Source organism: Osmerus eperlanus, chromosome 17, assembly GCF_963692335.1.
Source record: "Osmerus eperlanus chromosome 17, fOsmEpe2.1, whole genome shotgun sequence".
NCBI classification, from domain to species: Eukaryota; Metazoa; Chordata; class Actinopteri; order Osmeriformes; family Osmeridae; genus Osmerus; species Osmerus eperlanus.
In genome coordinates this window covers 9,783,575-9,809,906 of record NC_085034.1, presented here as the reverse complement: position 1 = coordinate 9,809,906, position 26,332 = coordinate 9,783,575, and the positions used below count along the sequence as shown (strand labels likewise).

The 26,332-nt window shown below is 39.8% G+C and overlaps 2 protein-coding genes and 2 long non-coding RNA genes across 5 annotated transcripts; 1 reads left to right on the top strand and 3 right to left on the bottom strand.

Annotated features, from left to right (window-relative positions):
* The first annotated feature begins 8,655 nt into the window (after positions 1 to 8,655).
* LOC134037432 (uncharacterized) lies at positions 8,656 to 9,561 on the top strand. Its single transcript, XR_009932523.1, has 4 exons — positions 8,656 to 8,762; positions 9,098 to 9,165; positions 9,273 to 9,316; positions 9,472 to 9,561. It is a non-coding gene; the product is annotated as an uncharacterized LOC134037432 (long non-coding RNA).
* A 3,821-nt stretch (positions 9,562 to 13,382) lies between these two features.
* LOC134038079 (uncharacterized) lies at positions 13,383 to 18,461 on the bottom strand. The gene is made up of 10 exons (XM_062483672.1): positions 18,322 to 18,461; positions 18,085 to 18,178; positions 17,627 to 17,971; positions 17,408 to 17,525; positions 17,241 to 17,332; positions 17,017 to 17,068; positions 16,755 to 16,856; positions 16,504 to 16,674; positions 14,012 to 14,161; positions 13,383 to 13,879 (listed from the first exon to the last, which is right to left on the bottom strand). The coding sequence occupies exons 1-10, from the start codon at positions 18,459 to 18,461 to the stop codon at positions 13,650 to 13,652; spliced, it is 1,494 nt and encodes a 497-aa protein (XP_062339656.1). The 3' UTR covers positions 13,383 to 13,649.
* Positions 18,462 to 18,481: 20 nt separating this feature from the next.
* On the bottom strand, positions 18,482 to 19,378 carry LOC134037787 (uncharacterized). Of its 2 annotated transcripts, XR_009932578.1 has the most exons (4): positions 19,305 to 19,378; positions 19,022 to 19,117; positions 18,795 to 18,878; positions 18,482 to 18,500 (listed from the first exon to the last, which is right to left on the bottom strand). It is a non-coding gene; the product is annotated as an uncharacterized LOC134037787 (long non-coding RNA). The 2 variants fall into 2 exon arrangements; XR_009932577.1 differs by lacking the exon at positions 18,482 to 18,500 and having other exon boundaries at positions 18,584 to 18,878.
* Positions 19,379 to 19,382: 4 nt separating this feature from the next.
* LOC134038078 (uncharacterized) lies at positions 19,383 to 21,338 on the bottom strand. The gene is made up of 6 exons (XM_062483670.1): positions 21,274 to 21,338; positions 20,463 to 20,664; positions 20,169 to 20,259; positions 19,967 to 20,075; positions 19,801 to 19,890; positions 19,383 to 19,699 (listed from the first exon to the last, which is right to left on the bottom strand). The coding sequence occupies exons 3-6, from the start codon at positions 20,256 to 20,258 to the stop codon at positions 19,383 to 19,385; spliced, it is 606 nt and encodes a 201-aa protein (XP_062339654.1). The 5' UTR covers position 20,259; positions 20,463 to 20,664; positions 21,274 to 21,338.
* Between the last annotated feature and the right edge of the window lie 4,994 nt (positions 21,339 to 26,332).

The window sequence follows — 26,332 nt, the reverse complement described above, 5'->3', positions numbered from 1 at the left end:
AGGGTAAAAAGCTGTTGTTCAGTGGAATGTTATTTTGCATTGATCCATTTTACATGATTAGGAATCCATTGTTATACATTTTATATGTGTGACTTAAAAGGGTACTAAGTTAAAATATATATTGGTAAATGTATTGTGTTGCATTTATGTATTTTACATTCAGAAAAATGTAATTTTGAAATTCTGATACAAAATGTGTTTTTGCTGTGATATTTCCATATAAATTGTAATGTGATACTGCCATAATTGTATAGTAATTTACAATTGTATGAGTTAATGTTGCAACTGTAACAAAAGTAATTGATGAATGTATAAAAAAATAAAAAAAAGAGATTAATAAAGTTTTTACTTTATTGTTGACTGTTTCTCATGTTGTACTGAGTACAAATTTGCCATCACAAGGTACAAAGTGCTTGTCACTGGGGCAGTACCCTCTAAAGGCCGAATGTGTACCATTTCCAAGGGTACATTTTAGTCCTTGAGCATTTAGGTCCATTATTGTCCCCAGGGGTACACATTTGTTCCCAGAGGGTACAAACTGTAAGAGAAGTATGTACCCTTGTAAAGGGGTACAATTGGTGTACCTTTGAGGGTACTGCCCCAGTGACAAGCCTTAAGGTACAAATTTTGCACATTATTTCTGACAGTGTGTAGTTCCCTCCTCTCTCCCCCCCAGTTTTTGTGTTATTGATTCACAGTGTTAGTCAATGGTGCAGAGTGATCAGATGCATTTGAAAATATAGCTGCAAGCAGCAATAGCGGATTCCTCCTCAAATAAACACTCATTGCTATGTTTTACAACCGGAGGATTGACCAGAAGACTAGAAACCGTTCTGTCAGAATTTTTTTTTTTTTGTTGCCTCTGCCTGGTTTTTAACATTACAACCCTTTGTTACCAGCACAACATCTCAGCCAATCGAGACCTGGGCTTTGTTATGTTCAGTAACTGAATATAGAATAAGACGTCTCCTATGGCAAGTATTGTCAAACAGCTGTAATTCAGTCATATTTTCACATATCAAGGTGAAACTTTGCACGGTACTTCAGGGGGGTGTCACCTTAAAGCCTATTAGGTTTGAAAAACCATAATTCAAAATGACATTTGATTTAGTGACACAAACATATTGAGGCAATGTGGACTTTTACATACATACACCCCTTTCAGCCATGTTGTATTTGATTAAATTGTCCCAAGTAACGTTTTGAAATGCATCAATTCTACATATCTGTAAAAAATGTCAAGTCAATTGGACCTTTGGTTTAAGAGAAGAGGAATTTTGAAGGTTTTCCCAAATTATCACTGAACAGGAAAATCCATCATGGCGGACCTTATAGGTCCTAGAGGCAATTTTGTTCCTCATGAAAAATGATGAATGTACACCAAGTTTCAGAAGAATTGGAGCAATGGGGTTGCAATGCCATCACTGAAAAGTGGACATTTGTTCGTGGCCTGTGGCGCCCCCTATGGTCTGATGTGGGCCATTATTTGTGTGGGCATTTCAGGCGGTCTCAGTCCGCTTGTTTGGTCACCCCAAGGTTTGGATGGCACACTTGTTCAAATGAACCACACTAACAAAGCAATTGCACCAGAGTTTGTTTTAATTTAACCACATCTGCAAAGTGTGAACACACCCTAAAAAGAATATTTACACTTTGCTGATCTACTATTTCTTAGCAGTCTCTCAAATACTTTCTGAAACATTTTAGTGTGATTTACAACACTCCTGTAAAAGATTTTCACGTGACCACTACCAGCTCTTCTTGGCCAAAATTCAGTCTCTTTTCCCCCCTTTTTTTTCTTGTAGCATCGGGCGGCTGGTAAATCAATGACTAAATGTAAATGTGGAATGAACCTAACCTATATGACAAACGTCACCTTAAGTTTTTCCCTTCTACAGTAGTGATTTTTTCAAGCATTTAGCCCACTCATAATATTGCATTCATTCATTAAGAACCACCTTTGAAACAAGCTGAACCCCCTTGAAACAAGCTATTCTAAGTAACAACGTTGTCACCGGCAATATTAGATGGAATCACGATTGAAACAATACCATCTGCTAACTGAAAATATGCCCCCAAAAAACGTAAATAAGCTTGACATTTATTTAGGGGGAAATGGCTCATTCAAAAGAAGTTTGCTGGAAGCGATCATTGTCAGTAACAATGCCAAATACGACCATTTGATCTTAGAGAGCCCTGCACGGTGGAGAAGCTGACCTCGGTAAATTGTGCTACGAGCACAATTTAGCTACTGTAGCCTAGCTGCTGTTGCTAGCCAAAGTAAGGGGATTGTTTGAATGCGCCGGAAATTAAAAACGTTTCTTTTGACATCAAGTTTAGGCTGTGGCATTGAAGACAGTGACACATTTAGTCATTTAGCAGACACTCTTATCCAGAGCGACACAAGCTTGAGTTTAATGTGAAATTACTTACTGTACTGTACATGCAAGTCTTGAATTACTTAAATGTATGATGCTGCCAGTACTGCGCGCAACAGGTTTACTACATCTATGCACGTCGTATTTATGCGTTGTTGCTAATGTGTGTTGACGTGGTGACGTTAGGCTTGCACTGATTCTCTTTGGCGACAAAAGGCACTTTTCGCCACAAAAACTTAATTTCAACTTAAACCGTGCAATGGAACGTAAATAAAAATACAAGCAACGCAATCGCAGACAACACGAACCTTTTGACACTGGCATTGTCTATGTAGCGCAAATATTGAGGGATCCTTAGGGGTGGGAAAATAATAAAAATAAATAACTAGAAAGGCATTTCCTGCAGAAAATGCGTTGGAATGCCGAAAGATGAAATTATTTTTAATTTCATTAAAATTTCTTTTTATTTTTTATAATTTTTTAATATTTAATTAAAAAAAATAATTGCTGAAAATACAGAAATGAGAAAATACCCGCAAGCTGAAATGAATTTCAAAAATGTGTGAGTCACACAAAAGAGGCAGTGTGGACACTAAACTGCATCATCTAACAATGCTAAGAGCTGAAATACAATGCGGGAGAAGCTGAAAGCTGAACTGTTACACTGTAGAAGTAGTAGAAGTAGTATATTCGTTTTAGTAGCTGAAATTATAGTGCTCTTAGTCTTTTAATGAGACGAGTTGACTGAATAGCTCTGTCTTGTGACTCCACTAATCAGCTAATACCAATCACCTGTGTAAGAGACTGAGTGGCGTGTCTGTGTGGTTGCCACGGTGATGGTGTAGCTATGATTGCTAACGCGCTGAGGGCGAGAGAATAACAGAAATTTACCTAGAATCCACACCTCAAACAAGTTAACCTAGACGCAAAACTATACGTCCAATCCAAAAAATAAGGATATTTTCCGAGACCCAAGACTTTGCCGAAATACGACTCTACCGGCAGTTTCAAAAACTTCTGCTTTCTCTGAGAAATGTGTCACCAGATTTGCATTGGTCTCTATGGGGCGAGAGTTGGACTTTGTCTCGCTTTCGTGGGGCTCTGAACAAATGTGTACGTCTGTTGGATTCCACAGACAACTGTCTACGACCAGCACAAAATTAGCTATCTATTGATCCAAAAATGAAGCATGAAGAGTGAAAATTGTGGCAATGCTGGCAAACTAGAAATACTTTTCGAAACTGATTTCGAAGCTCCACTCCACTCTAAAGGCCCTTGCACACTGAGTGCGAAATTTTCGTATGCGTTTGCGAAAAACCTATCTAAATGCTGGCTATGGATGCGAATACGCAGAAAATCGAACCCGATCCGAACTTTTTTTTGACGGACGAAAGTTTCGGAGTAGAATAGAAGAAGATTAAGAAGTTGAATATATGATATAGGTAGGCTAGCTAACTAATGCTACTGAAGCTACAGTATGGTAGATACAGTACCATAATGCTAGCTAGCTAGAGCTAGACTACCTACATCGTGTTCGGTGGGTGGTGTCGAGTTTCGGTGGCGTATGAAATAAAAAACGAATATTGCGTTCACGTTTTAAAAACTAAGGCACTACCTTTACGTTCATAATATAACTTTTAATCCAAAGCATGACATGAAGAAAGCCTGATGTGTGTGTTTGGCTAGCTCTAGCTAACATCGAGGCCACGAATTTAGCCTTTCCAGGCCGTTAAAAAGCATGCGTATATTATGTTCTCAAGGTTATTACATTACTATGCCTAAGTTAAATGGAAAATATTTGATTTAATATTATGTGAACTCACCTCCTTTCACTGTAGTTCAGTTTAGCCTCCGCTCATAAATCATCATGTAGAATTGTGGACGTAACGGTTGCTCCCTCAATTCAGAAGATGACGCGGGCACGCGGAAACTATTTTTTGTTCTTGCTCCCAGTCCCACACAGGTAGCCAGCCGAATCGGACCGACTGCTCACTGAGTCTCGGCACACTCTGCTGTGTTCTAGCATCGGATCGCTTAAAGATCCTGTAAAGTAAATTCCATGTTTTGCTTCTAAGTACATTATATACGTGTGAAATGAGTTCCTGAAAGCATGTGCAAAGCGCTAAAACTTTGTCGCACTGAAATGTGGAGTTAGACCAAAGAACAGTTTCTCTTCCGTTTTCAGATCAGGTTTTAATGGGCGTAGCCAAATAATGCCCTATCTACGTCATTTCGCCCTATCTACGTCAGATCACTGAATGGCCCCTCCTGCTGTACTGTTATTGTAGCCTACATCAGCTAGCTAGCTAGCTTCAGGATGTCTCCCACCAACCGCAACTACATCTTCCCTGGATGCAAGAACTCCAGCTGCGCTGCAACGCCATTTAAGTTCCCTATTGATAATAAAAGGAAAAATCGGTGGATAGATTTTGTGAAGAGCCACGCTGATGGAAAGCTTCGGATAAACTCCAACAGCCGCCTCTTCAGTGGATAAGAGAGTCTGCTAAATGACTAAATGCAGTGACCATTTCACAGCGGATAGTTTTAACATGGACCAGAGACAGACGGGGTTCGCGGACACACGGCTTCTCTTGCAGCGCGGAGCCGTACCGAGCATCGCCCTCCCGGCCGTTCCTCCTCCGGTCGCACCTGGACAATCCACCGCTGCCAGCAGTTCATCACTCTGTTCTGTGTGCTTGTTATAATTATACTAGATAACTTTTCCAGAGGTATCTCTGCTATGAGTTAGTGCAAACCGCTAAATTGATATTAGGCTACTCGGTGTAGAATGATGGTATTTTGGTGAAATGGTAGCTAATGTGTTAGAAGTAGCCTAGTTGGAGAGCTCACTGTCTGCTGTCTCTGGTGTCCATTTTTACTGTTACTGTTCAGCTCCTTCAGGCGACACGCCCCCCCAGTGTCACCTGACCTCACAATCTATTCGTAACATAGTGTACGTCTTTCTGTGTCCCTCGATTTCGTATACTATGTTACGAAAAACCGAACCACAAGGTGGCGCTTCCCCCGAAATGTCACCTAAAATTTGTGTAGCTTATCGTAAATTAATATTCAAATACTGCATTCATATCCACAATAACAATTATACAAATATAAAATATATATTACTGTACAATATTTACATATTGCTCTCTGCTTTAAAGATAAATTCGGAGGTGCTTTGCGAGCACCCGTTTGTGGCATTTTAACGGGACGGATCTTCAGTATTTTCAGTATGGAATTACGCCTTGACCTTCATCAATCGTCTGTCAATCAAAATGTGACATCCTTGGTTATGGCGCTGACAAGTGACGTCCATTGTTTTAGAAGTTGGCGGTAAGTACCTACCTAAAGATGTTCAGATTTTTTTTATTTATTGTAAATGCACCCTTACAGGCCGAAGATGTGTAATAATTATGTAATAGTTAAGCAAGTAAACTCAAGGTAACCATGGGGATGCTCCAACGTGGAGTTCTAACTTAATTTTGTGAAAGTGCATGGTAATAAATGCATGTTAGCCATGCAACGTTAGTAAAATGGCTAATTAACGGTACGCTAGCGTGGTCAGAGCATTCATGAAGGCATTAAGTTATTTAATTAAATACTAATAATATTTATGTCTCCCTTGTCCTTACCCTGTGTGCACCTTCCCCTTCTATAATTGTATGTTTTGCTCCTTCCCAATATCCTCCCGTCTTTGCCCCCCCCCCCCCCCCCCCAACACACACCTGTCTCCTCAGATTCATCTGTCATCTCTCTTTAACATTGACCTCCATATTCTATTTGTCTACTTGTCTGCCTCTCGTCTCATTGCCTGTTGTCCATCTGTCTGTCTGTCTTCCTGTACTGTATATTTATTGTCTGTCTGCCTTTTCCTTTTGTCCTTCTGTGTGCCCGCCATTTCTGGCCCGCCCCAACGGTTCTTTTAAGAACCAAAGTTCTGCTGTCAAGTAAGTTTAACATTTAAACAATAGTCATGTTTAATTAAGTATTGTCATAATCCAATAATAATAAAATCTAAAGCCTATGTCCGCCTTGTCAAAATACCTTTAACATAGTATGGTTGCCAGAAAGATAAACTGATGGAAATGAAAATCAAAACCACATCTGCACAACAAAAGTAAAATGAACTTTCTTTTCAGATGGCAGGTTCTACCAAAAAGAGCTGCACCTCCTGCAAAGGCCACATCAGGGTGGCATGCAAAAAGTGTCCCATGTGTGGAGCAGTCCAGCCCATGAAAAGTAAATTGGAGTCACAGAAGAAACGCTATGATACCCAGTGGGCAGCAACGACTCTTAAGGGAAATAACATCCCCAAAGTCCTTAACTCTGCCAATTTAATGGTAGGATAACAAAAATCTTCAGTCCCTGTCTCTTCACCAAGAACAAAGTGAACGGCATGAGTGACTAATACATTTTGTCCTTTCATTGTTTCAGGTACACAAATTAGATAAGCTTGGGTTCGTCCCCTTGCTTTTCCTGGGACGCAAGTCCAAAATGTCCTGTGGCTGGTCTGAGGTGGTGTGTCCTCAAGAATTTATGGATGTGAATGGGACAGCCATCAAAACCATAAAGGACATTTTTGACAGTGCTTTGACAAGTAGGTGACAGACCCAGTGTTGATATATGTGTGCAGACATATTGTAGACACATGTGTTGAGCATAGTCATGTAAACATGTCGACATGTAGACAGATGTGTTAGGCATACTTCGGGTTGGCAATATAATAATTGTAATTTCCCCTCATAACTTTATCAGGTTCAGAATAAGATAAATTGTAGTGAGTCCCTAAAGCCATAACATTATGACCACCTGTCTAATATTGTGTATGACCCCCTTTTTCTCCTCCTTGTCAGAACAGCCCTGACCCTTCGACTCCACTAGACCTCTGAATATGTGCTACATTTACATTTATTCATTTAGCAGACGCTTTTATCCAAAGCGACTTCCAAGAGAGAGCTTTACAAAGTGCATAGGTCACTGATAATAACAACAAGATGGAAACATCATAAAAACAATGCGGGTAGCCAAAACATGAAGCACATATTGTGAACAACCAAAAATAAGTGCCAAAGGGAAGAACCATAAGAGCATGCAGTTAAACAAGTTACAATTAAGCAACATGAATCGCTATAAGTGCAAGTGTACCTGTTGAAAAGCAAGCACTAGCAAGCCACTAACCAACAAGAGCAACAAGTCTCTAAGCAAGTGTCATTGTGATCCTTGAGGAAACTAACATTGGGTCCAGCAAAGTATTCCTAAGTACCGTTGTACTCCCGGAACAAGTGTGTGTGGTATCTGGCACCAAGACATTAGCAGCAGATCCTTTAAGTTCTGTAAGTTGCGAGGTGGGGCGTCCATGGATCGGACATGTTTGTCCAGAACATCCCACAGATGCTCGATTGTATTGAGATCTGTGTAATTTGAAGACATAAAACTTTTTGACAACATAAAACTTTCACTTTCATGCCTAATAGGCTATATCCCACCCATTGACAGGTGTCATGATAGTGAGATAATCTGTGTTTTTCACTTCACCTGTCAGTGGTCATAATGTCATGGCTGATCAGTGTACACGTACTAGGATTTTGTTCTTAGGAAGTGGACACTTAAAACAACAATGTACATAACTCATAATTATCATATACTCATTTGCATTTATATGTATTTTTCTTCAGTTTTCTACAGAAACAATGATATTGCAGAAGCTGGGGACATCTGCCCCCCCACTCCTGCAGAAGCTGGGGACATCTGCCCCCCCACTCCTGCAGAAGCTGGGGACATCTGCCCCCCCCACTCCTGCAGAAGCTGAGGACATCTGCCCCCCCCACTCCTGCAGAAGCTGGGGACATCTGCCCCCCCACTCCTGTATGTGTAAGAGATGCTGCTCTCCAGAGAAATACAGAAAAATATATATGAAACTGTACAAGATAGAATCAGAAGGGGTTTTAATCGCCATGAAAGTTTGCACAGACAAGGAATTTACTTTGGCAGGCAAGGAATTTACCCATAGATACACATATTTCAAATATATTGGTCTCACTCACTTCAGTATAATATAATATCTACAGTTTGTACAGTGACCACGTTCATTGCATGAGACATGTATAAATGCTAGTCACTGCATAGTTTAGTTGTTTAAGATTTGTCAAATCTGTCTATTTATGACACAACAGCTGATTGCGAAGCTTGCTGCTGATTAGGTGGACTAATTCCACTAGACACACCATTGTAATACAGGAAGTACTGTTGTTGTAATGGATGCATTTGGCTTTATACTTCCTATTTAGGGGCCCACTGTTCCGGCTCATTCTAAAGATGCAATCCAGGGAAGGAAGAGAAGCCGGCCTATAAAAAGTGGTTCAACCATCCCCCCCAAAAAGAAAGGTTGACCATGCACCATGCTTTTCAATAAGCAGACATGTTCTTGGTTATACTGATGTCTGTCTCCCAGAGATACCAGAAGGCATTATTTGAAGTAGATTTGTACTCTTATTGGAACCTAATAAGACACCACCTCCCACAATGGACAGACTGACATTGTTTAGATTTCAGAGTTAGTGTTAGACAAGAGGCCATGTTTAGGGATAGGGAGTAATTAAAGACACGTTACTCTATAATCATCACCAAAATGTACATTATTCAGCCTATTGTGTCATAATACTAAATAGAACACCACCAACGATAAGTCTTTATTTTATTTTGTTAACCTTTTTTTGCAGTTTGCCGTGTACATGCAAAGAATAAGGTGTTTCTCTTCCAAGAAGTAGTAGGCAAGAGGAAAAATGAGGTAAAATGTTTTGGGATTTCTTAAATACTTAAAACATAAATGGATGTTCATACATTTACCAGATCAAAACTTTTCTTCCATGTGATTTGTTTATGTTAAATGCTTAGGACAGGGAAGAAGTCCTCGTGCGGTGGCAACCTTGTTATGGTTGGTAAGTAATTCCTGTAAAGTAATTAAACTAAATAGCTGTGTGTGTTTATCTGTATACTGTATTTTATCTGTACAGTGTGCCGGCATATCTGAGTAGGGGGCATTAACCCCCTGCAGTAATTCACAGTTATTCAAATGTTTTTATATGTTTTACAGTGGCGAACAATGGGATGACACCTGGGAGCCTTCAGCCAATTTTCCAAAAGTGATTAATAAAGATAAAATTTGCTTTTTTTAATGTGCGTGCGTGGTTTGGTTTTGTGATGACAGTATTTCAGTAATTAGACAATCATGTTCATTAAAAGTATGTAAACAATGAAGTACAGCTGTAACCATTAAACAGTGTTTATAATTGATAGAACATGTATTTACATTAATGGAAGATGAAACATTTAGGAAGAAACAAAGGCAGTGATCAGCACATAAGGGCGGCCGGGGGCCCAGTCCAAGTTCTCACCAATTATGGACAGGAGAGTGATATGTTCTGAATGTTTTTAGTCCAGACTATCTTTTTGCCTGACATGCAATTGTTACAATGTGTCACTGTCAATGCTGTCGTTTTGAAGGTTATGGGTCTGTCTGATATGACGAGGATCTCTGACCACACAGTCCATTCGTAACATAGTGGACGTCTTTCTGTGTCCCCAACCCAGTCTCCCATACTTCTGCGTATCTATGACACAGGTTTACACATCTATTTTGCGTGCCATATATACGCCAAATATATAGGCTGTAGCCTATATACAGGCCCGGTTCTTGCCAGCTCTGGAAGGGCAGACTGGCAGATATCTTGAATTATACAGATTTCTTTAGAAAAATCCGGATTTAACTCTGTATAACTCCAGACAACTATCTCAATAATGACCACACACGTTAATATCGATTAGTGACCTTCGTAAAATCCGAGTCTGGATGATGACGTAAAATGATGAGCGTTGATGAAGTTCTGCGTGTGATATAGCTACTCACAGTCTATTCGTAACATAGTGTACGTCTTTCTGTGTCCCTCGATTTCGTATACTATGTTACGAAAGATCGAACCACAAGGTGGCGCTTCACCCGAAATGTCACCTAATATTTTACGTAACATAGTGTACGTCTTTCTGTGTCCCTCGATTTCGTATACTATGTTACGAAAGATCGAACCACAAGGTGGCGCTTCACCCGAAATGTCACTTAATATTTGTGTAGCTTATCGCTACGCTTATTCGTAACATAGTGTACGTCTTTCTGTGTCCCTCGATTTCGTACACAATGTTACGAAAAACCGAACCACAAGGTGGCGCTTCAACCGAAATGTCACCTAATATTTGTGTAGCTTATCGCTACGCAACGGAACCCTGATTTAGCTGAAAGCTAATAATAGCTAATTGTCGTTCTTTAAAACAAACGAGATTCCAAACAATCGTAAAACGAAGTAATCGGATAGTTTCTAATAACATGTCTTTAATTATGCGAAATTACACATGATGACAAACCAAATTGGCTAAATATAGCTACCAACTAATCTTGCCATACACCATGATATAAGTAGGCCTAACCTACACAAAAGGTGTATTCGACTTCATGCAGCGCCGGCGGCGCGGACCAGCCAATGGCATTCACTGCTTCAAGTCAGCCATGCCGGCTGTCGGTGCCCCGGCGCTGCATGAAGTCGAATATACGTAAAGTCTCATGGGTAGGCTAATCCCTCGATGCATCATCTCATTTAGAATACTACTCCATTGCCAACTAGGGCATTTAATGCTAATATTGATGACCTCCTCAACACCTCCATTATGTTATAATCTATTCATACATACTTTGTATGTGATAAATCGTTAAGATGTTCTGTTTTCAAACCCTAAACATGTAAAGTTTGAAACATGTAGTTGAACTACAAATATGGCGTCGTTCAACATCTCGATTTAGTGTTTAATGGAATACGTTTGTAGTTATTTTAGTAATTTGTGTTTTACACCAATATCATCTCCAATTTTATATCAGATTGATCTGAAATGTAAAGTGTACATATATTATAGATCAATAAACATTATATATAATCAACTCTACAAAGGTAAACTTTGGCATGTCTTTTTTTCATACTTTTTATTTTATATTATATTCAAGTGTTGAATGTTTTTGTCACACTCTGCATGGAATGTCTCAATGGAGCAACATGCAAATTTTCAGCCCGATAGCAGCATACATTGGAGTACAAGACACATTTTAGATTTGGAAAATGAACATTTCAAGGTGGCGCTGTTGAGCCTCTATCTGGCTTAGAGGTAAAGCCATATGAAAAAAAGTATTTACTAGTCCAAAATATTCATCAGGGCAAGCCACGAACATGTACCACCAAGGACAACTAACCCCTAACCGTAGCACGGTCTGTTTAGACCATGTCTTATGCAGAACAAATAATCATCTTTAAAGTTTGGGGATAAACAAATGCACAAGTGGGTCTGTACCCTGATATTGTTTGTGCTAAACCAGGACTATGTGCCACCGAAACATAATTTGACTTTGACCACTGATGTAGTCTATTTAGATTATGAATGGTCTTGGAATCTATACTTGGAAAGATACCTCACTGCAATGGCAGATTTCGATTTTAAAAAGACTTTTTTTGGACCAATTTTTGGAAGTTTTGCAGGTTCATTTATGTAAGTTTGACACATTCCTTTAAACCCTTATCTGATATATTGACCTTTGAACCCTTGCCAGTGGTCACCTTAAAGCCCTATAGTTAGTAACCCTAATTAGGGTAATTAGGGTTAGGGTTCCTTTCATGGCACATAGTCCTGGCTTGGTACAGTGAATAACTAGGGTTATATAAACTGTGTCTTTCAGTTTCATAACCCTAGCCCCTACAGGGGATCAACAGCGCCACCTAGAAAAGGTAATTTCCTAAAATTCAATTCAATTTGTTGTTTTTTTAGCTGAGGCTAGGATCAGCCTGGGATTTTGTATTTCGACCAATATTGACCCTCTTCACATCATACTGGAACCATGTTTGAAGATTATGATGTAAAATAATGTTAAGTAAAGGTTACATATAAAGACATTTAAATGTTGACTTTTCGAGTACTGATACATTTTGTCTTTCATAAAAGACCAATGAATGTATATTTGTCATATTAAGTGATTTAAATGTAACTGAGGACAAAGATCTTCTCATGAAATAAGTTTTTAAATTGAAAGTAAAAAAACTACACTTCCCAGGATCCCGCCAATATGTTTTAACGCTAATATGCGCCATATTTGTAGTCCATGTAAGTTCACTATGGTTATCATTTTAGTTAAGTGTAGCGCACATTATATAAAGACCTATTCAATTACTTTAAAAACTTGTGTACGTCTTACCACGTGTTCAACACTCTAAAAATGAGAATATATAATTTATAATTCATATAGCCTACCTTCATGCCATCACCTTTATAAAGGCATGGATTATTCTGAATGTGACGTCATCGCGCCGCACTCCCAGTACAGATTATTCATATTCAGCCACAAGGAATCCATCATTTAAAATTGTATGCAATGTGGTGTTAATAGGATAACAAATTTACATCCGCTTGTAATGGCCTAACTTTTAATCTAAGTCTTCTCTTCATAGGTAGTCTACTCTTACCTCCACCAAGCAAAGAATCAGACGGTTGCTTGTAGGCTTACATAAGTGAGTCCAACCATGCAAGTCAATGTTTATAAAAATAATACCAAAGTTTATTGGACAATAAAACACAAAACCCATGGGACACAAGAAAGTGCAATATTAGAACACTTTGAATACAAATAGTAGATAATAGACTTGGAAGTACAATGAGGCTGGGAACGTAGCTACCAGGGCAAACCAGGGTATGTCACCGCAAGTTATTGGGAAACTGGACCGCAGGTGTGGATCTTGTGCAGGTAGGATGGACTGGATCACTGGAGCCTGGAGATGCACACATACACAGACAAACAGAAAGACAGAAACAGAAAGACGGGCAGAGCCTGTGGAGGGCGTAATACAGGTAGACAGAAAGAAGTGTTAGTATGTAAACAAAATACGAGCCAAAATATGCATTGTACAAAGTGTTCATTAACTACTACTGAATCTTACTGCCTGAAATAAGGGGAATAGAAACATGAAAATATATTGTAATGCCTTTTTGGGGTAGCAGATGTTATTAGATATCAGTGGTAGGCAACATGATCTGATGTAGAGCATGTTGTTGATAAAACAGGTACATAGACCTGAAGCAAGAAAAGTAAAATGTATTGATTTCCAGTCAAGAAATTGTTCTAGAAAAGCATTTATTTGTCTCACAATACCCAAATTCAAAGGCATATCATTGATATTCTGTCGATGCCTAGGTGTTGACATCGTCGTCATCATCTGAGCTGGTGTCAGAGCTTAAACAGTCCTGGCCCTCTTCCAGGAGTTCTTCCAGGTCCAGGTCGGGTTCTGTAAGATCCAGGTGGAGGTGTTGGAGATACATCTGTCTCACTACAGCCTGGTGAGACTTCAACTCTGTAAGTTTCCTCTGGTGCAAACTTTGGAGTCCCTTCCTCCCTTTTGGTGACAGGTTCCAACAGTCACCTAAATAAATAAATAAGCTTATTTAAACATTTGTGTCCTCAACGGAAAACACCAGAGTAACCTAATTGAAACTGCTACTAAATCGCAACAATGTAAAATGAGTTAATGTGTACATGCACACTTTTTCGTTACCAGAGATTGACTGCTCCAAGACCTCCGCACGTCTCTTCAGGTATTCCCAGTGCTGCTTCATCTCTTTGACGAGGACCACTTCTTCCTCCTCCAGCCTCTGGATACCCATGACCTTCTCAAAGACCTTCTTTTTTGTGAGAATGTCAGTATCTGAAGCAAAAAGTTGTTTAACAAAAATAAGTACAAAAGACAGTTATGTGGTTAAGAACACAAAATAATAGGAATACATTAATACAATGATAACATTTTGTAAAACTAGATTTAGATATAGATATTTAGATAATATTTACTAGATATTTGATTTCATAAGTATTAAGTGTTATTTCCTAATTGCTTTTGCCTCTAAAGTATCGAAAGTGGCTATTACTACCCACAAACCTTTTTCGCCAATTTCTATTCATTTTATCTAAAAGCAGTTAGAGAGGGTACAATTTCTGGGGAAATTGTAGGGTGTGCTTGCTTGCGTCGGTTGCACAGGGGTCCGTTTTTGAATGACATTTTTACAACTGATATTTCTGTATATGTTATATAAAAATGCATACTTATTATTTATAAAGATTACATAGATTTAAAAGCATTTTTTTTTTTGCTGCTCATTTACAACTGAAAATACGAGTGAAGTGTAGAATGAAATAGATGTTTTCTCATTTCCCCTGCAAGAGGCAGCCTCATCGTTGAATCAAAACTAATAAATTTGGCAGACCGGTGTAAAAATTGACCTAATCTCTATGATTTAAACGTCATTTTAAGTTTTTCCCTTCTCATGATATTTTCAGGCATTTAGCCTACTCATTGCATTCATTCATTAATAAAGAACCCCCTTTGAAGATTATTCTACGACGTTACCCGGCAGTAGAAGATGGAATCGCGATTCAAACAGTACCATCTGCTAACTGAAAATATGCCCCCAAAACGTAAATAAGCTTGACATTTATTTAGTGGAAAATCGCTCATTTATAAAAAGCTCACTGGTAGCGATCATTGTCAGTAACAACGCAAAATGCGATATAGCCCTGTGTGGAGAAGCTGCCCCGGTAAATTGTACTACTACGGTACAGTACTAGACTACTGCTGTGTTCGTCTTGGTACTGTAGCGATTGCGTTGGTTGAATTGGATTTAACGTTCCGTTGTACGGTTTAAGCTGAAATTAATTATTTTCATGAACAGATTGACAACGTTTAGGCAGTGGCAATGAAGTTCCGGTTAGTAGTTAGATAGACTTTTGATTTAAGTAAGGGGAGTGCCGAACATGTTCTGTCGCCGTTTGACTTCCTAAACAGCTGTGTAAGTTAGATGTTTTTGTCGTGTGTCTCGCGTAAGCTACAGCGTTGCAGTGAGCTACACTGGTTTGAAACCACAGGTAATGGTAATTTCACCAACAAATCGTTTACTAATGTCAGAATAAATCCTACAACGAAAATGTATATGTGAGGAATGTTTATTTTAACGATTGAAAACAGATAACGCTACATCATAGACCACTGTAGTATGTGTTGCCCGGGCAACACAGGCTAATATCATGATGCTAATACTTCAGTGAAATAGTAGACTACTGTTTCCGAAAGTAGATGTACTTCCTTAATAATATCAGCTTATACTGCACATTACACATCACAATTGTGTGTCATATCACAAAGTAAAATGAGTAAATAGTTATCACCCTGGCCTCTTTGCTTGTGACGTTTCTGCAGCTGCCTTGCAGTAAAGCTATAGTTAGCCTAGCTATCCCCCAAGTTAACAGATGCGAAACGAATGTTCTGCCAAAGGTAGTCACGCGTGTTTTCGTGACGTTAGTGACGTAGTGACGTTAGTAACGTCAGTGACTGTGGCTAGCAAATTAGCCACCGTTAGCTTCACTTTTCGCCACAAAAACTTAACTTCAGCCTAAACCATGCAACGGAACGTAAATTCCAATAGAAGCAACTCAATCGCTACCAAGACGAAACTTTTGACACCTACGTTGTCTATGTAGGCCAAATATTGACTGAGTTTTAGGGGGGCAAAAAGAAATAAAAATAATAATAATATATATGTGAGAGAACAAAGGTTGTGCTCTCGCCGAAGGCTTGAGCACACCCAATAACTTACTGCTCAGGGGGAGTCAGGTGACTGAGCGGTTAGGGAATCGGGCTAGTAATCTGAAGGTTGCCAGTTTGATTCCCTGCCGTGCCAAAGGACGTTGTGTCCTTGGGCAAGGCACTTCACCCTACTTGCCTCGGGGGAATGTCCCTGTACTTACTGTAAGTCGCTCTGGATAAGAGCGTCTGCTAAATGACTAAATGTTATGTAAATGCCCTCAGGAAAATAAACAAAAAATGTTACACAGTGTTTAACGGTCAGCACAGTTCATCGCAAAAACATCATGAAATATATTACAATTTCAAGGAAACTTTAATTCAAGTAACCATAAGAAGCATGAGCGAAAAGTGCTGGACAACACAAAAGCACTACTTTGATTTGCTCACTTTTATGACAATTATAGGCTACATACCAGATGTTGGAACGTGCCAGGGGAATATGTATTCCGGCTGGAAGATTAACTCCACTGACTCCACTCTTTCGGATGGCTGGACAAGTGTATTATGTTCCAGGACCAGGGCAGCCAGCTTCCCTTTCTCCTCTCTTATTTTGGCTCTCATCCTGTGGCGACCCTTGTTTGTGTCTGAAAAACATTAACATAGACATGTGTCCTAGATTGACATTATGGCCATGGCTGGTTTCTTGAACCGATCTCTAACAAACCATTCTGCCTGTACAGCCGATGTGTTCTCTGCCTGATGCTGGCAGACATTTCCTCCATCTTCTTCTGCAACTCCACAGGTGCATCACTGTCCTCCACTGGTGCTGGTTAAGAAAAGAGAACACCCAAGTACAAACATGAGTTGAGGACAGAAAATACTTTCATGCATTCTTGCTAAACCCAGATCGACAGTCATTCATATGACATTTGTAGTCTATCAGCAGTAGTAAAATTATATAATGTTCATTTTGTGTACGGACATACCACTCTCAGCCCACTCCTGAACATCGGTCACCCACTGCAGGATTGTGGAGTTCTGTCTTTAAGGCCTCATAGCTGTCTTTTTGTTGTTGCAGACTTTGCTTGGTCTAAATAAGGAAACTTTACGACGTACGGCTAAAACAAAGGCTGAATGAGATGGTTGATCTACATGAGATATATATATATATATATATATGCTTTATTGCATTGAGAACATTCCAGGGTACCTTCAGGAATTGTCTGCTGAGGTAGGAGCTCATGTGCTGGACCTTGGCTTGGTTCCATCCCATGCACAAGAGTGTGATCATGTCAGTGCGTGCTGCAAAGGAACATTGGTCAGTGCAAGGGCATGCTCTAGAATGCATGTTGATGTGAAAGAAGTCAATATGCTTACCAGCTTTTGACATATATTTTGTGGAAATGGCTATCCTGGAGAGGAAGGCGTTGGCCTGCTCCACTTCTTCTCCCAGGGTGCAGGCAGCATTCTCCTGGAACCCCCCACCCCATTTGATCTATTGGGCCAGAAGACATGCCATATAATATCCAGTACATGTACTGATTATGTTAACTGGAACCATAACAAAGGTAAGGAAGTAAAGGTTTGGTTCAGTACCTCACACTTCATTCCATGGGCCTTTGCATGGAGGACAGAAAGAAAGGGCTTCATGCCTAGAAGATGTTGTAGTTCTGGGCATACTCTGCAGACCTTCTGCAAGTAGGGCCAGTACTTGCACATAAGATCAGTGCAGAAGAAAGTTGCAGTGTTGCCCAATTCCTTCTGCAAGTAGAGGGCATATGCATATATTTCCCCCCTAAACATATTAAGGCCTCTAAGGATTGTGCCATGCCTGCAGACAGCAAGCTCAATGCCCTCTTCATCAAGCTTGCTGCTAGATTTTCTGGAGATCTCCTTAGCAGCAGCAAATTCAGCCCCACCACAGACACCCTTTCCGGGAACCTTCGGATAGACACACACAAAATCCCTGAAAATGTTCAATGAAGGTCTACACAATATTTAAAATTCAAACTTGTAATCAAATAATAACTACGTCACAAACAGAAATTACTTACATGTTTGGTGGCCTTGTGGACATGGTCTACATACTCTGACACCTTGCTGTCCTCGCAAAGGAAAACACCTTCCAAGTGGCCATGACTGTCCTGACTACACAAAGGAGTTAAATCTGTTAACAGATGGTACTCTACAACACAATGTTTATTACATTGTATTATTTCTATTAACGTGGAAGTGGAAGATTACTGTCCGGATACTTTAGGAGTTACCAGTAAATAGTTTGCATTACATACCTCCCTGCCTTCTTGAAACGATAATGCTTGCGATTGCCATCCACTGCTACCGCAAGCATTTCGGGAGTGCATGGAAGGCAGACAAACGGCTGCTCCTGGCACATCTTGTCAACCTCATATCTGCAGATGGCCCATTCCATGAAGCTTTAGTGGGAAGTGTCTCCAGATATTTTACCACTCTGTTTCAATAAAAAAAATATATCAGTGAATAGTCTGATACTATGTAGGTTATTTCTTATCTTATTTGTCCAAACATATACAATGTGTATAGTTTACCAGGCAGTGATGAATATATCCACTATTAGTGCCACACACGGTACTCACTCTTCCAAAGCGGCTGTTTTTTTTGTCTAGCATTGTGGTAAATGCCAGACGGGACAGTCCAGGTGCTGACATTTTTAACTCCAGGTATGACTGGAAAACGTCAACATGAAACAGACTATTGAAGTTGACCGTCCCTGGCCAGTACCCACTTTGCACAACGTCTTCCAGCGCAGGTGTCCAATGAGAGGCACAACATTCACAATGTGCTTCAGGGAGGACAAGATCATAGCGACCTAAAGTGGTAATAATGTCACAGGACATAATTTAACAGCAATATATTTGTGTTTGTTGATATTCACTGCTACCTGCAAGAGTATGCGTGTTCACATGTGAGATTAATAAAATGATTGTTCGTGAATGAATGTGTAAAACTCACCATTCATGGTCACTAAAACAATGGACCTCCCCACACTAACAGTCATGGGGAGCTGGCAGGTTTGGCAGGCTGATACCTCTAAAGGTAGAAGTTGAGCTACAAAGATATTTAAAAGACACAGCATGGGGATTGTGTATAATCTTGGGGATTGTGTATTAGTAATCTTGCGTCTAATGTCCTAATAGTCATTGCATAAGTGCCTCAAGCCAAATCTAACATTTTACAGTATTGATGTTAGATTACATTAGACATTTAGAGGAGGTTTCATGACCAAACACCTTACCTTGGTGGGTAAGGGAATATTGCCCGTCAGCATCCTGGCTGACAAATGAGGTGGGAGGCACAGGGTGGAGGTAGTTGACTAGATCAGGGATCTCCGGTTGTGCAGAACATGTCTGGTGTGTTGCTCTTTGTCACAGGCCATGCACAGATACTGGTGAGGTAAGCACTCACTACACCTCATCACAGCCACTCCTTGCCTACACCACTGGCAGGTGGTGGGCAATACTGCCTCATCTGACAGCATGCTGTTGATGAGATGCGGGCGGGACACTTTCCACCTCTCTGCAGAACAGGCATTTCGAATTCCCCAATCTTGTGCCTCTGTGTGTTTCTCACACTCAGGGGCTGCTGGCTGACCATCAAGTAACATTTCTTTGACCGCTTGAAGAAGGGAATCTGTAGATGAAAGAAATTGGTAGTACAGAACATTAACTGAAGAGGTATTTTTGAGTTTGGCATTACTTGTTCAAACTAAAATAAAAACATTTGTTACTCACAAAGAACTGATTCCTGATGATCCCTGTCCTCAACAAGGTCCTGTGTGTTACTGACAGTGTCCTTGCGTTTCTTCGTTCCAGCCCTGGGTGCTGAGAGAACAATTATTCAGAAGAAATGCATCCTATAATGTTGCATTACTCCAGAACCTTTAAATATTCAACTTACCAGTTGAAGATCGACATTTGGTAGTTTGTGGGACTAATGCTCCCCGCACATCTCTCTTTCTCCAACTAATCCTGAACCTGTTTTTTGTGGTCCTCTTTTTGTTCTTAGCCTACAAAAAGATATATGTTATTAACTGGAATAATGACCAAGTTCAGGTACTAGTGTATTGTTCACACAGTTTTAGATTCATCATCATTATTACCGGTTCAGGATTAAGGTCCTTGGCATAAGCTTGACCTTGTTTCAGAAGCTCCCTAAGATGAGCATCCTCAGCATCTTCCTTTGAAGCCATACTATGGAAAAGTAAATTACAGGCCAACATATTTCAATCTTAACTGATATCTTAGATAGTTGTAATATTTGTGTCAAAAAATCATTTACAAAAATGTAGGTCACTACACATATCAGGGGACTTCGTTTGTACATGTATTACATATTGGTAGCATAAAGGACGGTCATATTATGGTACCTACTATTGTTTCAATGTTAAACTTACTTGACAGCAGAACTTTGGTTCTTAAAAGAACCGTTGGGGCGGGCCAGAAATGGCGGGCACACAAAAGGACAAGGCAGACAGACAATAAATATACAGTACAGGAAGACAGACAGACAGATGGACAACAGGCAATGAGACGAGAGGCAGACAAGTAGACAAATAGAATATGGAGGTCAATGTTAAAGAGAGATGACAGATGAATCTGAGGAGACAGGTGTGTGTTGGGGGGGGGGGGGGGGCAAAGACAGGGGAGGATATTGGGAAGGAGCAAAACGTACAATTAAAGAAGGGGAAGGTGCACACACACAGGGGGACAGGGGAGACATAAATAGATATTATTAGTATTTTCATTTAAATTAGAATCAGAATGGGATTTATTCGCCATGAAAGTTTGCACAGACAAGGAATTTGCTTTGGCAGGAAGGTGCATACAATAAACATATAGGAACCTAAAAATTAAATATGTGGACTATCTATACTAAGGGTACATAAACTAGCAGTACTAAGTGGAATTAGAATTAAATAAAATATACAATAAGATAAAATATAAGTAAATAACTGAATGCCTTCATGAATGCTCTGACCCCGCTAGCGTACCGTTAATTAGCCATTTTACTAACGTTGCATGGCTAACATGCATTTATTACCATGCACTTTCACAAAATTAAGTTAGAACTCCACGTTGGAGCATCCCCATGGTTACCTTGAGTTTACTTGCTTAACTATTACATAATGATTACACATTTTTGGCCTGAAAGGGTGAATTTACAATAAATAAAAAAAATCTGAACATCTTTAGGTAGGTACTTACCGCCAACTTCTAAAGCAATGGACGTCACTTGTCAGCGCCGTAACCAAGGATGTCACATTTTGATTGAAGATCCGTCCCGTTAAAATGCCACAAACGGGTGCTCGCAAAGCACTTCAGAATTGAGCTTTAAAGCAGAGAGCAATATGTAAATATTGTACAGTAATATATATTTTATATTTGTATAATTGTTATTGTGGATATGAATGCAGTATTTGAATATTAATTTACGATAAGCTACACAAATTTTAGGTGACATGTCGGGTGAAGCGCCACCTTGTGGTTCGGTTTTTCGTAACATAGTATACGAAATCGAGGGACACAGAAAGACGTACACTATGTTACGAATAGACTGTGAGGTCAGGTTGGTCTCAAGCAGAGAAGACTGCTGATTTTTTCACGATTTCAAAGCCTAATTTAACATACTTTACGGTGTTATTTTTTCATTCAAATTTGGATGGGTAGTTAATAACACATTATTCTGTGGTGTGGCGAACTTAAAACTCGTTTTCAGGTCCACTTTACAGGATCTTTAAATTGAGCCGGCTATGGCCCAGAATAGATTGCCAGATTTGGCTAGGATTTGGCTGTGCGGACATGGGCTGATTTAGGCCAATAATTGGCATATTTCGACCAAATTATGGCGATATCCGTCAGTTTATTTGAGTGTTGGGTGTTGTGGGTTGAACTTTTACTGTTCTCTTTCAATAAAACAAATTAAGGATAATTTGTGTGTGTATCGTATTCTTGATATGCCAGTATTTGTAGTTTGTACTAACATTTGTATCATACTTGCACACATTTGGAAAAACAACACAATTTGAATTGGCCGCGGGAATATATAGGCTACTCGCGCACCCATCCAACCCCTGTGTGTGAGAGGCGCTCAGAGGCTACTCACGCACCCATCCAGCACCGGTGTGTGAGAGGCACTCACATTTTTCAACTGTCATTCCTGTTAATGTCATTAACGTCAACTGTCATTAGAGGGAGCAGTTGTCGTTACCAGGTGAGTCCATAGAAAAATATACTATATGGTACTTTTCGGAATATTTACTATAAAAAAATAATGTGTTGCTAAGTCTAGCTTACGTTAGATAATGTTTATGATATTTAGCTTACTAGTAATATTAACCTAGCCTATAGTTAGTCTAAAGATGTGTTGCAGCTAGCTAGCTACAAATTGTAGTAGGCTACAATGTGTCAGGTTGTACTCTTGTTACAGCCTACCACCATCCTTAACTAGAGATATCAACAGCTTGAAACGTTCTTACTTTGATTTTTTGGTCAATTTATGTCTAACATGTTACAGAACTGGGTGAAAACTTGATTGTGTAGCCTACAATAATTTGTTGATAGCCACTTGTACACTTTAACACGGAACCAAGAAACGTTCAATTCACGGATAAATAGACAAACAGAAGAAAGTGTTTGAGTTTGATCAAAGAGGTCATATCTGTTTTCAGAACTCAAATAAAAGTCGGTTAGGGTTAGCCTAGTAGCCGCCTCTGACTTGAGTGCTGGTTACAAAACAACTCGCGCTCAAGTCAAAGGCACCCACTAAACGGCAATTTCTGTTCACATCAGAGGGAATAGCCTATATGTAAGATTATTCCTGTCAAAATTCAAATTATAAATGAAATTCTCAAATGATAAAGGCTACAATTAATAGCTTGAAACGTTCTAACTTTGATTTATTTATTTTGTAAGATGTTGCTTGTATGTAGTTATGCACATAGCTTATTCTTAACACTGTGTGTATTTTAATATTTCAGAATGGCCTTAGATAAACTTTTAGGAACAACGCCTCCAACGCTCTATTTTTGACCCCCAATCCACCTGTGTGTGGTGTTGGCGTTGGAGCAGCCTAGGGTGGTGGCCTGTTTGACAAAGATGGCGGCCAGCACCAAACTGAACACTGTGGCCGCAATTTCTGACGGTCATTCAGTGGCCAAAATGACCATTTATGAGGAGTTTTTACAAAAAATCAAGGAGGGTGGGAGTAATGTAGTCAAGGGCCTTTCCCTGAGAGGGCAGTCTCCCCCCTATCAGATCAACGTATGCAAACATACGTTGTTCTTCCGAAGCGCTCCTATAGCGCTCAGTGCAGAGCTAAAAAGTTTAGCTGAAGCGCTCATCCATCCCCCTTCTCCGCTGACTCCGCTGTCCACATGCAGGGATGCGAGGAGGATGATAAGTGTGATGGGCGAGGTGGTCGAGGTAAATTAAGTTTCAGCATACGGTGGTTTATTTAAGGAAACAGGTTTAGAAGTTTGTGCAAATTCATTTAAAATGTACATTAACTGAAACATCCATTTTGATCAGATGTCAAAATTGAAAGAAATCTCAATGGGGAGAGATGTCGTTCCCCTGCGCAACGTTACGATGCAGCAGGTATGTCAATCCACTTCATACATATATACAGTAGCCTATACCTACATTTATATATATATATATATATATATATTAGAGAGAGAGAAAAAAATGAAATTAAAATAATATTTCACATTACCTTCTACAGGGGGAAACACAGATGTCCCTGTGTCTCTGGAGGGAGGCTGCAGTGTGAACTGCAGGTTGGGGCACACATTAGAGTATCCCACCTCATGGCCGGAAAGTCAGCCTACGGGGTCAGACTGCAATCCACAAACTACTCCACCATGGAGGTAGGCCTACTTGTTTTTTTTATTACATTGAAGCAGACATTCATTTTTCAGTCAATGTTTTACACTATCCAGCTTCAATCTACACACAGCAAAGGTTGCTCAATTGATGTTGCATTGTATGTGAAGTGCAGATAAAAAAAAGGAACAGTAAAGAACATCTTAAATTAAAATGCAATGCCTCTGTGCTGGGGTATTTTATTTGCATGTTTAAAAACGGTAATGATTGCTCGTTGGGTTGTGGGTGACAGAGGGGTAGCTAATGTCTACTTTTCCCTCGACAGGAGGTCCGCTCAGTGGACATTGTGGGTGCCCTTGGGGTGATGGAGAATGAGGGAGATCCGGGGACCCTCAACCTCCTCTTAGAAGACGGCCGGACCATAATTATCGAGGAGCGATTGTGGGAGCCAATCGAGCTCCTGGTGACTGAACCCGGGATGAAAGTCAAAATTAAATTAATAGGGAAAAAGGTGCAGGAAATTACGAAAAATTTAATATTTTATTTTGATTTCTTTGCTTTCTTTTATTTATATGTTCAATTGTGTATATAGTTATAGGAATTGTGTATATAGTTATTTATTGGCATAAATAAATGTTAAATGTTCATTGTAATTATATTTATAGTTATTTATTCAGTTGTTTTTTACAGCTCTGAATTGTTAGCCTATTTGTTGCAATAAATATTCAATCTTAGTAATGTTGTGCATTGTTTCATGAAAACATAATTGTTCATTTTAAATGCTGCATGTGACTTATTTTCAGTAGATGTGTCTTATCCGTCTGGTGGAAGATTTTCTAGGTATAGGGCTAGGTTGGGATGTCTCAAATACGTTTCAAATACATATCAACATACCTTACTTAGCAAATGACTAGCTAGACTGTTAGTGGCCATTAGAAGGAAAGTTATTAAACAATAGGATAATTTACGTTCCTTGCAAACAGCGGTAATAAAAAGCATGTAGCATAAGTTTGAACGGTGAGAAGCAATCGAAGAAATAGTTGAATTTCAAGAGGCAGTGTGGAAGCTGAACTGCATCATCTAACAAAGCTAAGAGCTTAAATACAATGCGGGAGAAGCTGAAAGCTTAACTTTTAAACAGAAGAAGTAGGCTAGTCGTAACAAGAATATTATAGTTTTAACAGCTGAAATTATAGTTGGGATAGTAATAGCAGTAGCAGTAGCATTGAGTGCGTTTACTCGGGTTTCTTAGTAGGATTCATTACATTAACATTTAGTCATTTAGCAGACGCTTTTATCCAGAGCGACTTTCAGTAAGTACAGGGACATTCCCCCCAGGCAAGTAGGGTGAAGTGCCTTGCCCAAGGACACAACGTCATCTGGCACGGCCGGGAATCGAACTGGCAACCTTCTGATTACAAGCCCGCTTCCCTAACCGCTCAGACACCTGACTCCCTTTGTGTTGATTGAATGAAACCGCAGTAGGGCCGACACAGGAAGACACGGCGACACTTTGTTGCAGAAGGATGATGGTGGTGAAGTTTTGTCCGTGGAGCATACAACGATTAATACAAATAATCATGTAGACGCGTTTATTGAGTAATCGCATAACTAATTACACATGTAAACGGAGTAATCGTATTATTGGCATAAACCGACAATTGCTAGTAATCGGGTTTCTCATGGTCAAGTGAACGCATTCAGTGGCGTAGTAGAACAAAACAGTTCCATTAGCAATAGTAGTTAGTAAAAGAGATATTAGCAGCATCTGCAGAATTAGTAGGTGCTCTTAGTCTTTTAATGAGACTAGTTGACTGAATAGCTTGTCTTGTGTCTCCACTAATCAGCTAATACCAATCACCTGTGTAAGAGACTGAGTGGCGCATGTCTGTTTGGTTGCCACGGTGATGGTGCAGCTATGATTGCTAACGCGCTGCGGGCAGAGCGAATAACAGAAATGTAGCTAGAATCCACACCTCAAACAAGTTAACCTAGACGCAAAACTATTGAAGGATTCAAAATCTTTGTGTCTATTCCAATATGTAATGATGGTATTCAATGACACAAATCTGTGTTCTAGAAAGAGTGGTCTGGAGTCGCAGAGGTCCGATAATATCAGCTTTAATGCAGCAGTTGGAAATCAACAAGTACAGAGCTCTGGGGTTGTCTAAGTTTCCCTACCCGCAACAGAGTTTGGGCTGGTTCACGAAGTCCAACTGGCTATCTGTCCCTCCCCAGCATATATTTATACAGTGCAATTGAAACACAAGTATTAAAAAAGGGTTGAGCTTGTTCTCTCGTGCATCAGGGAGTTGTTCTTGCCTACGCGTCCCACCTGCTCGGGTGCCGTCTCCACCCGGTTTCAAGGTTGTTTCTGAAAATGAAGAGATAGAGACACAAAGAACAGCCTGCTTCCCACACCCAGTGTGAGACCCAATGT

Coding starts and splice junctions, on each gene's coding strand:
- LOC134038078 (XM_062483670.1), bottom strand. CDS start 20,258: ATGGCTTCAAAGGAAGATGCTGAGGATGCTCATCTTAGGGAGCTTCTG. Junction 19,891..19,966: donor CAAATGTCGATCTTCAACTG/GTAAGTTGAATA, acceptor TTGTTCTCTCAG/CACCCAGGGCTGGAACGAAG. Junction 19,700..19,800: donor TCATCAGGAATCAGTTCTTT/GTGAGTAACAAA, acceptor TTTCATCTACAG/ATTCCCTTCTTCAAGCGGTC.
- LOC134038079 (XM_062483672.1), bottom strand. CDS start 18,461: ATGGAATGGGCCATCTGCAGATATGAGGTTGACAAGATGTGCCAGGAG. Junction 17,972..18,084: donor TCCACAAGGCCACCAAACAT/GTAAGTAATTTC, acceptor GTCTATCCGAAG/GTTCCCGGAAAGGGTGTCTG. Junction 17,526..17,626: donor CCCATGGAATGAAGTGTGAG/GTACTGAACCAA, acceptor CTGGCCCAATAG/ATCAAATGGGGTGGGGGGTT.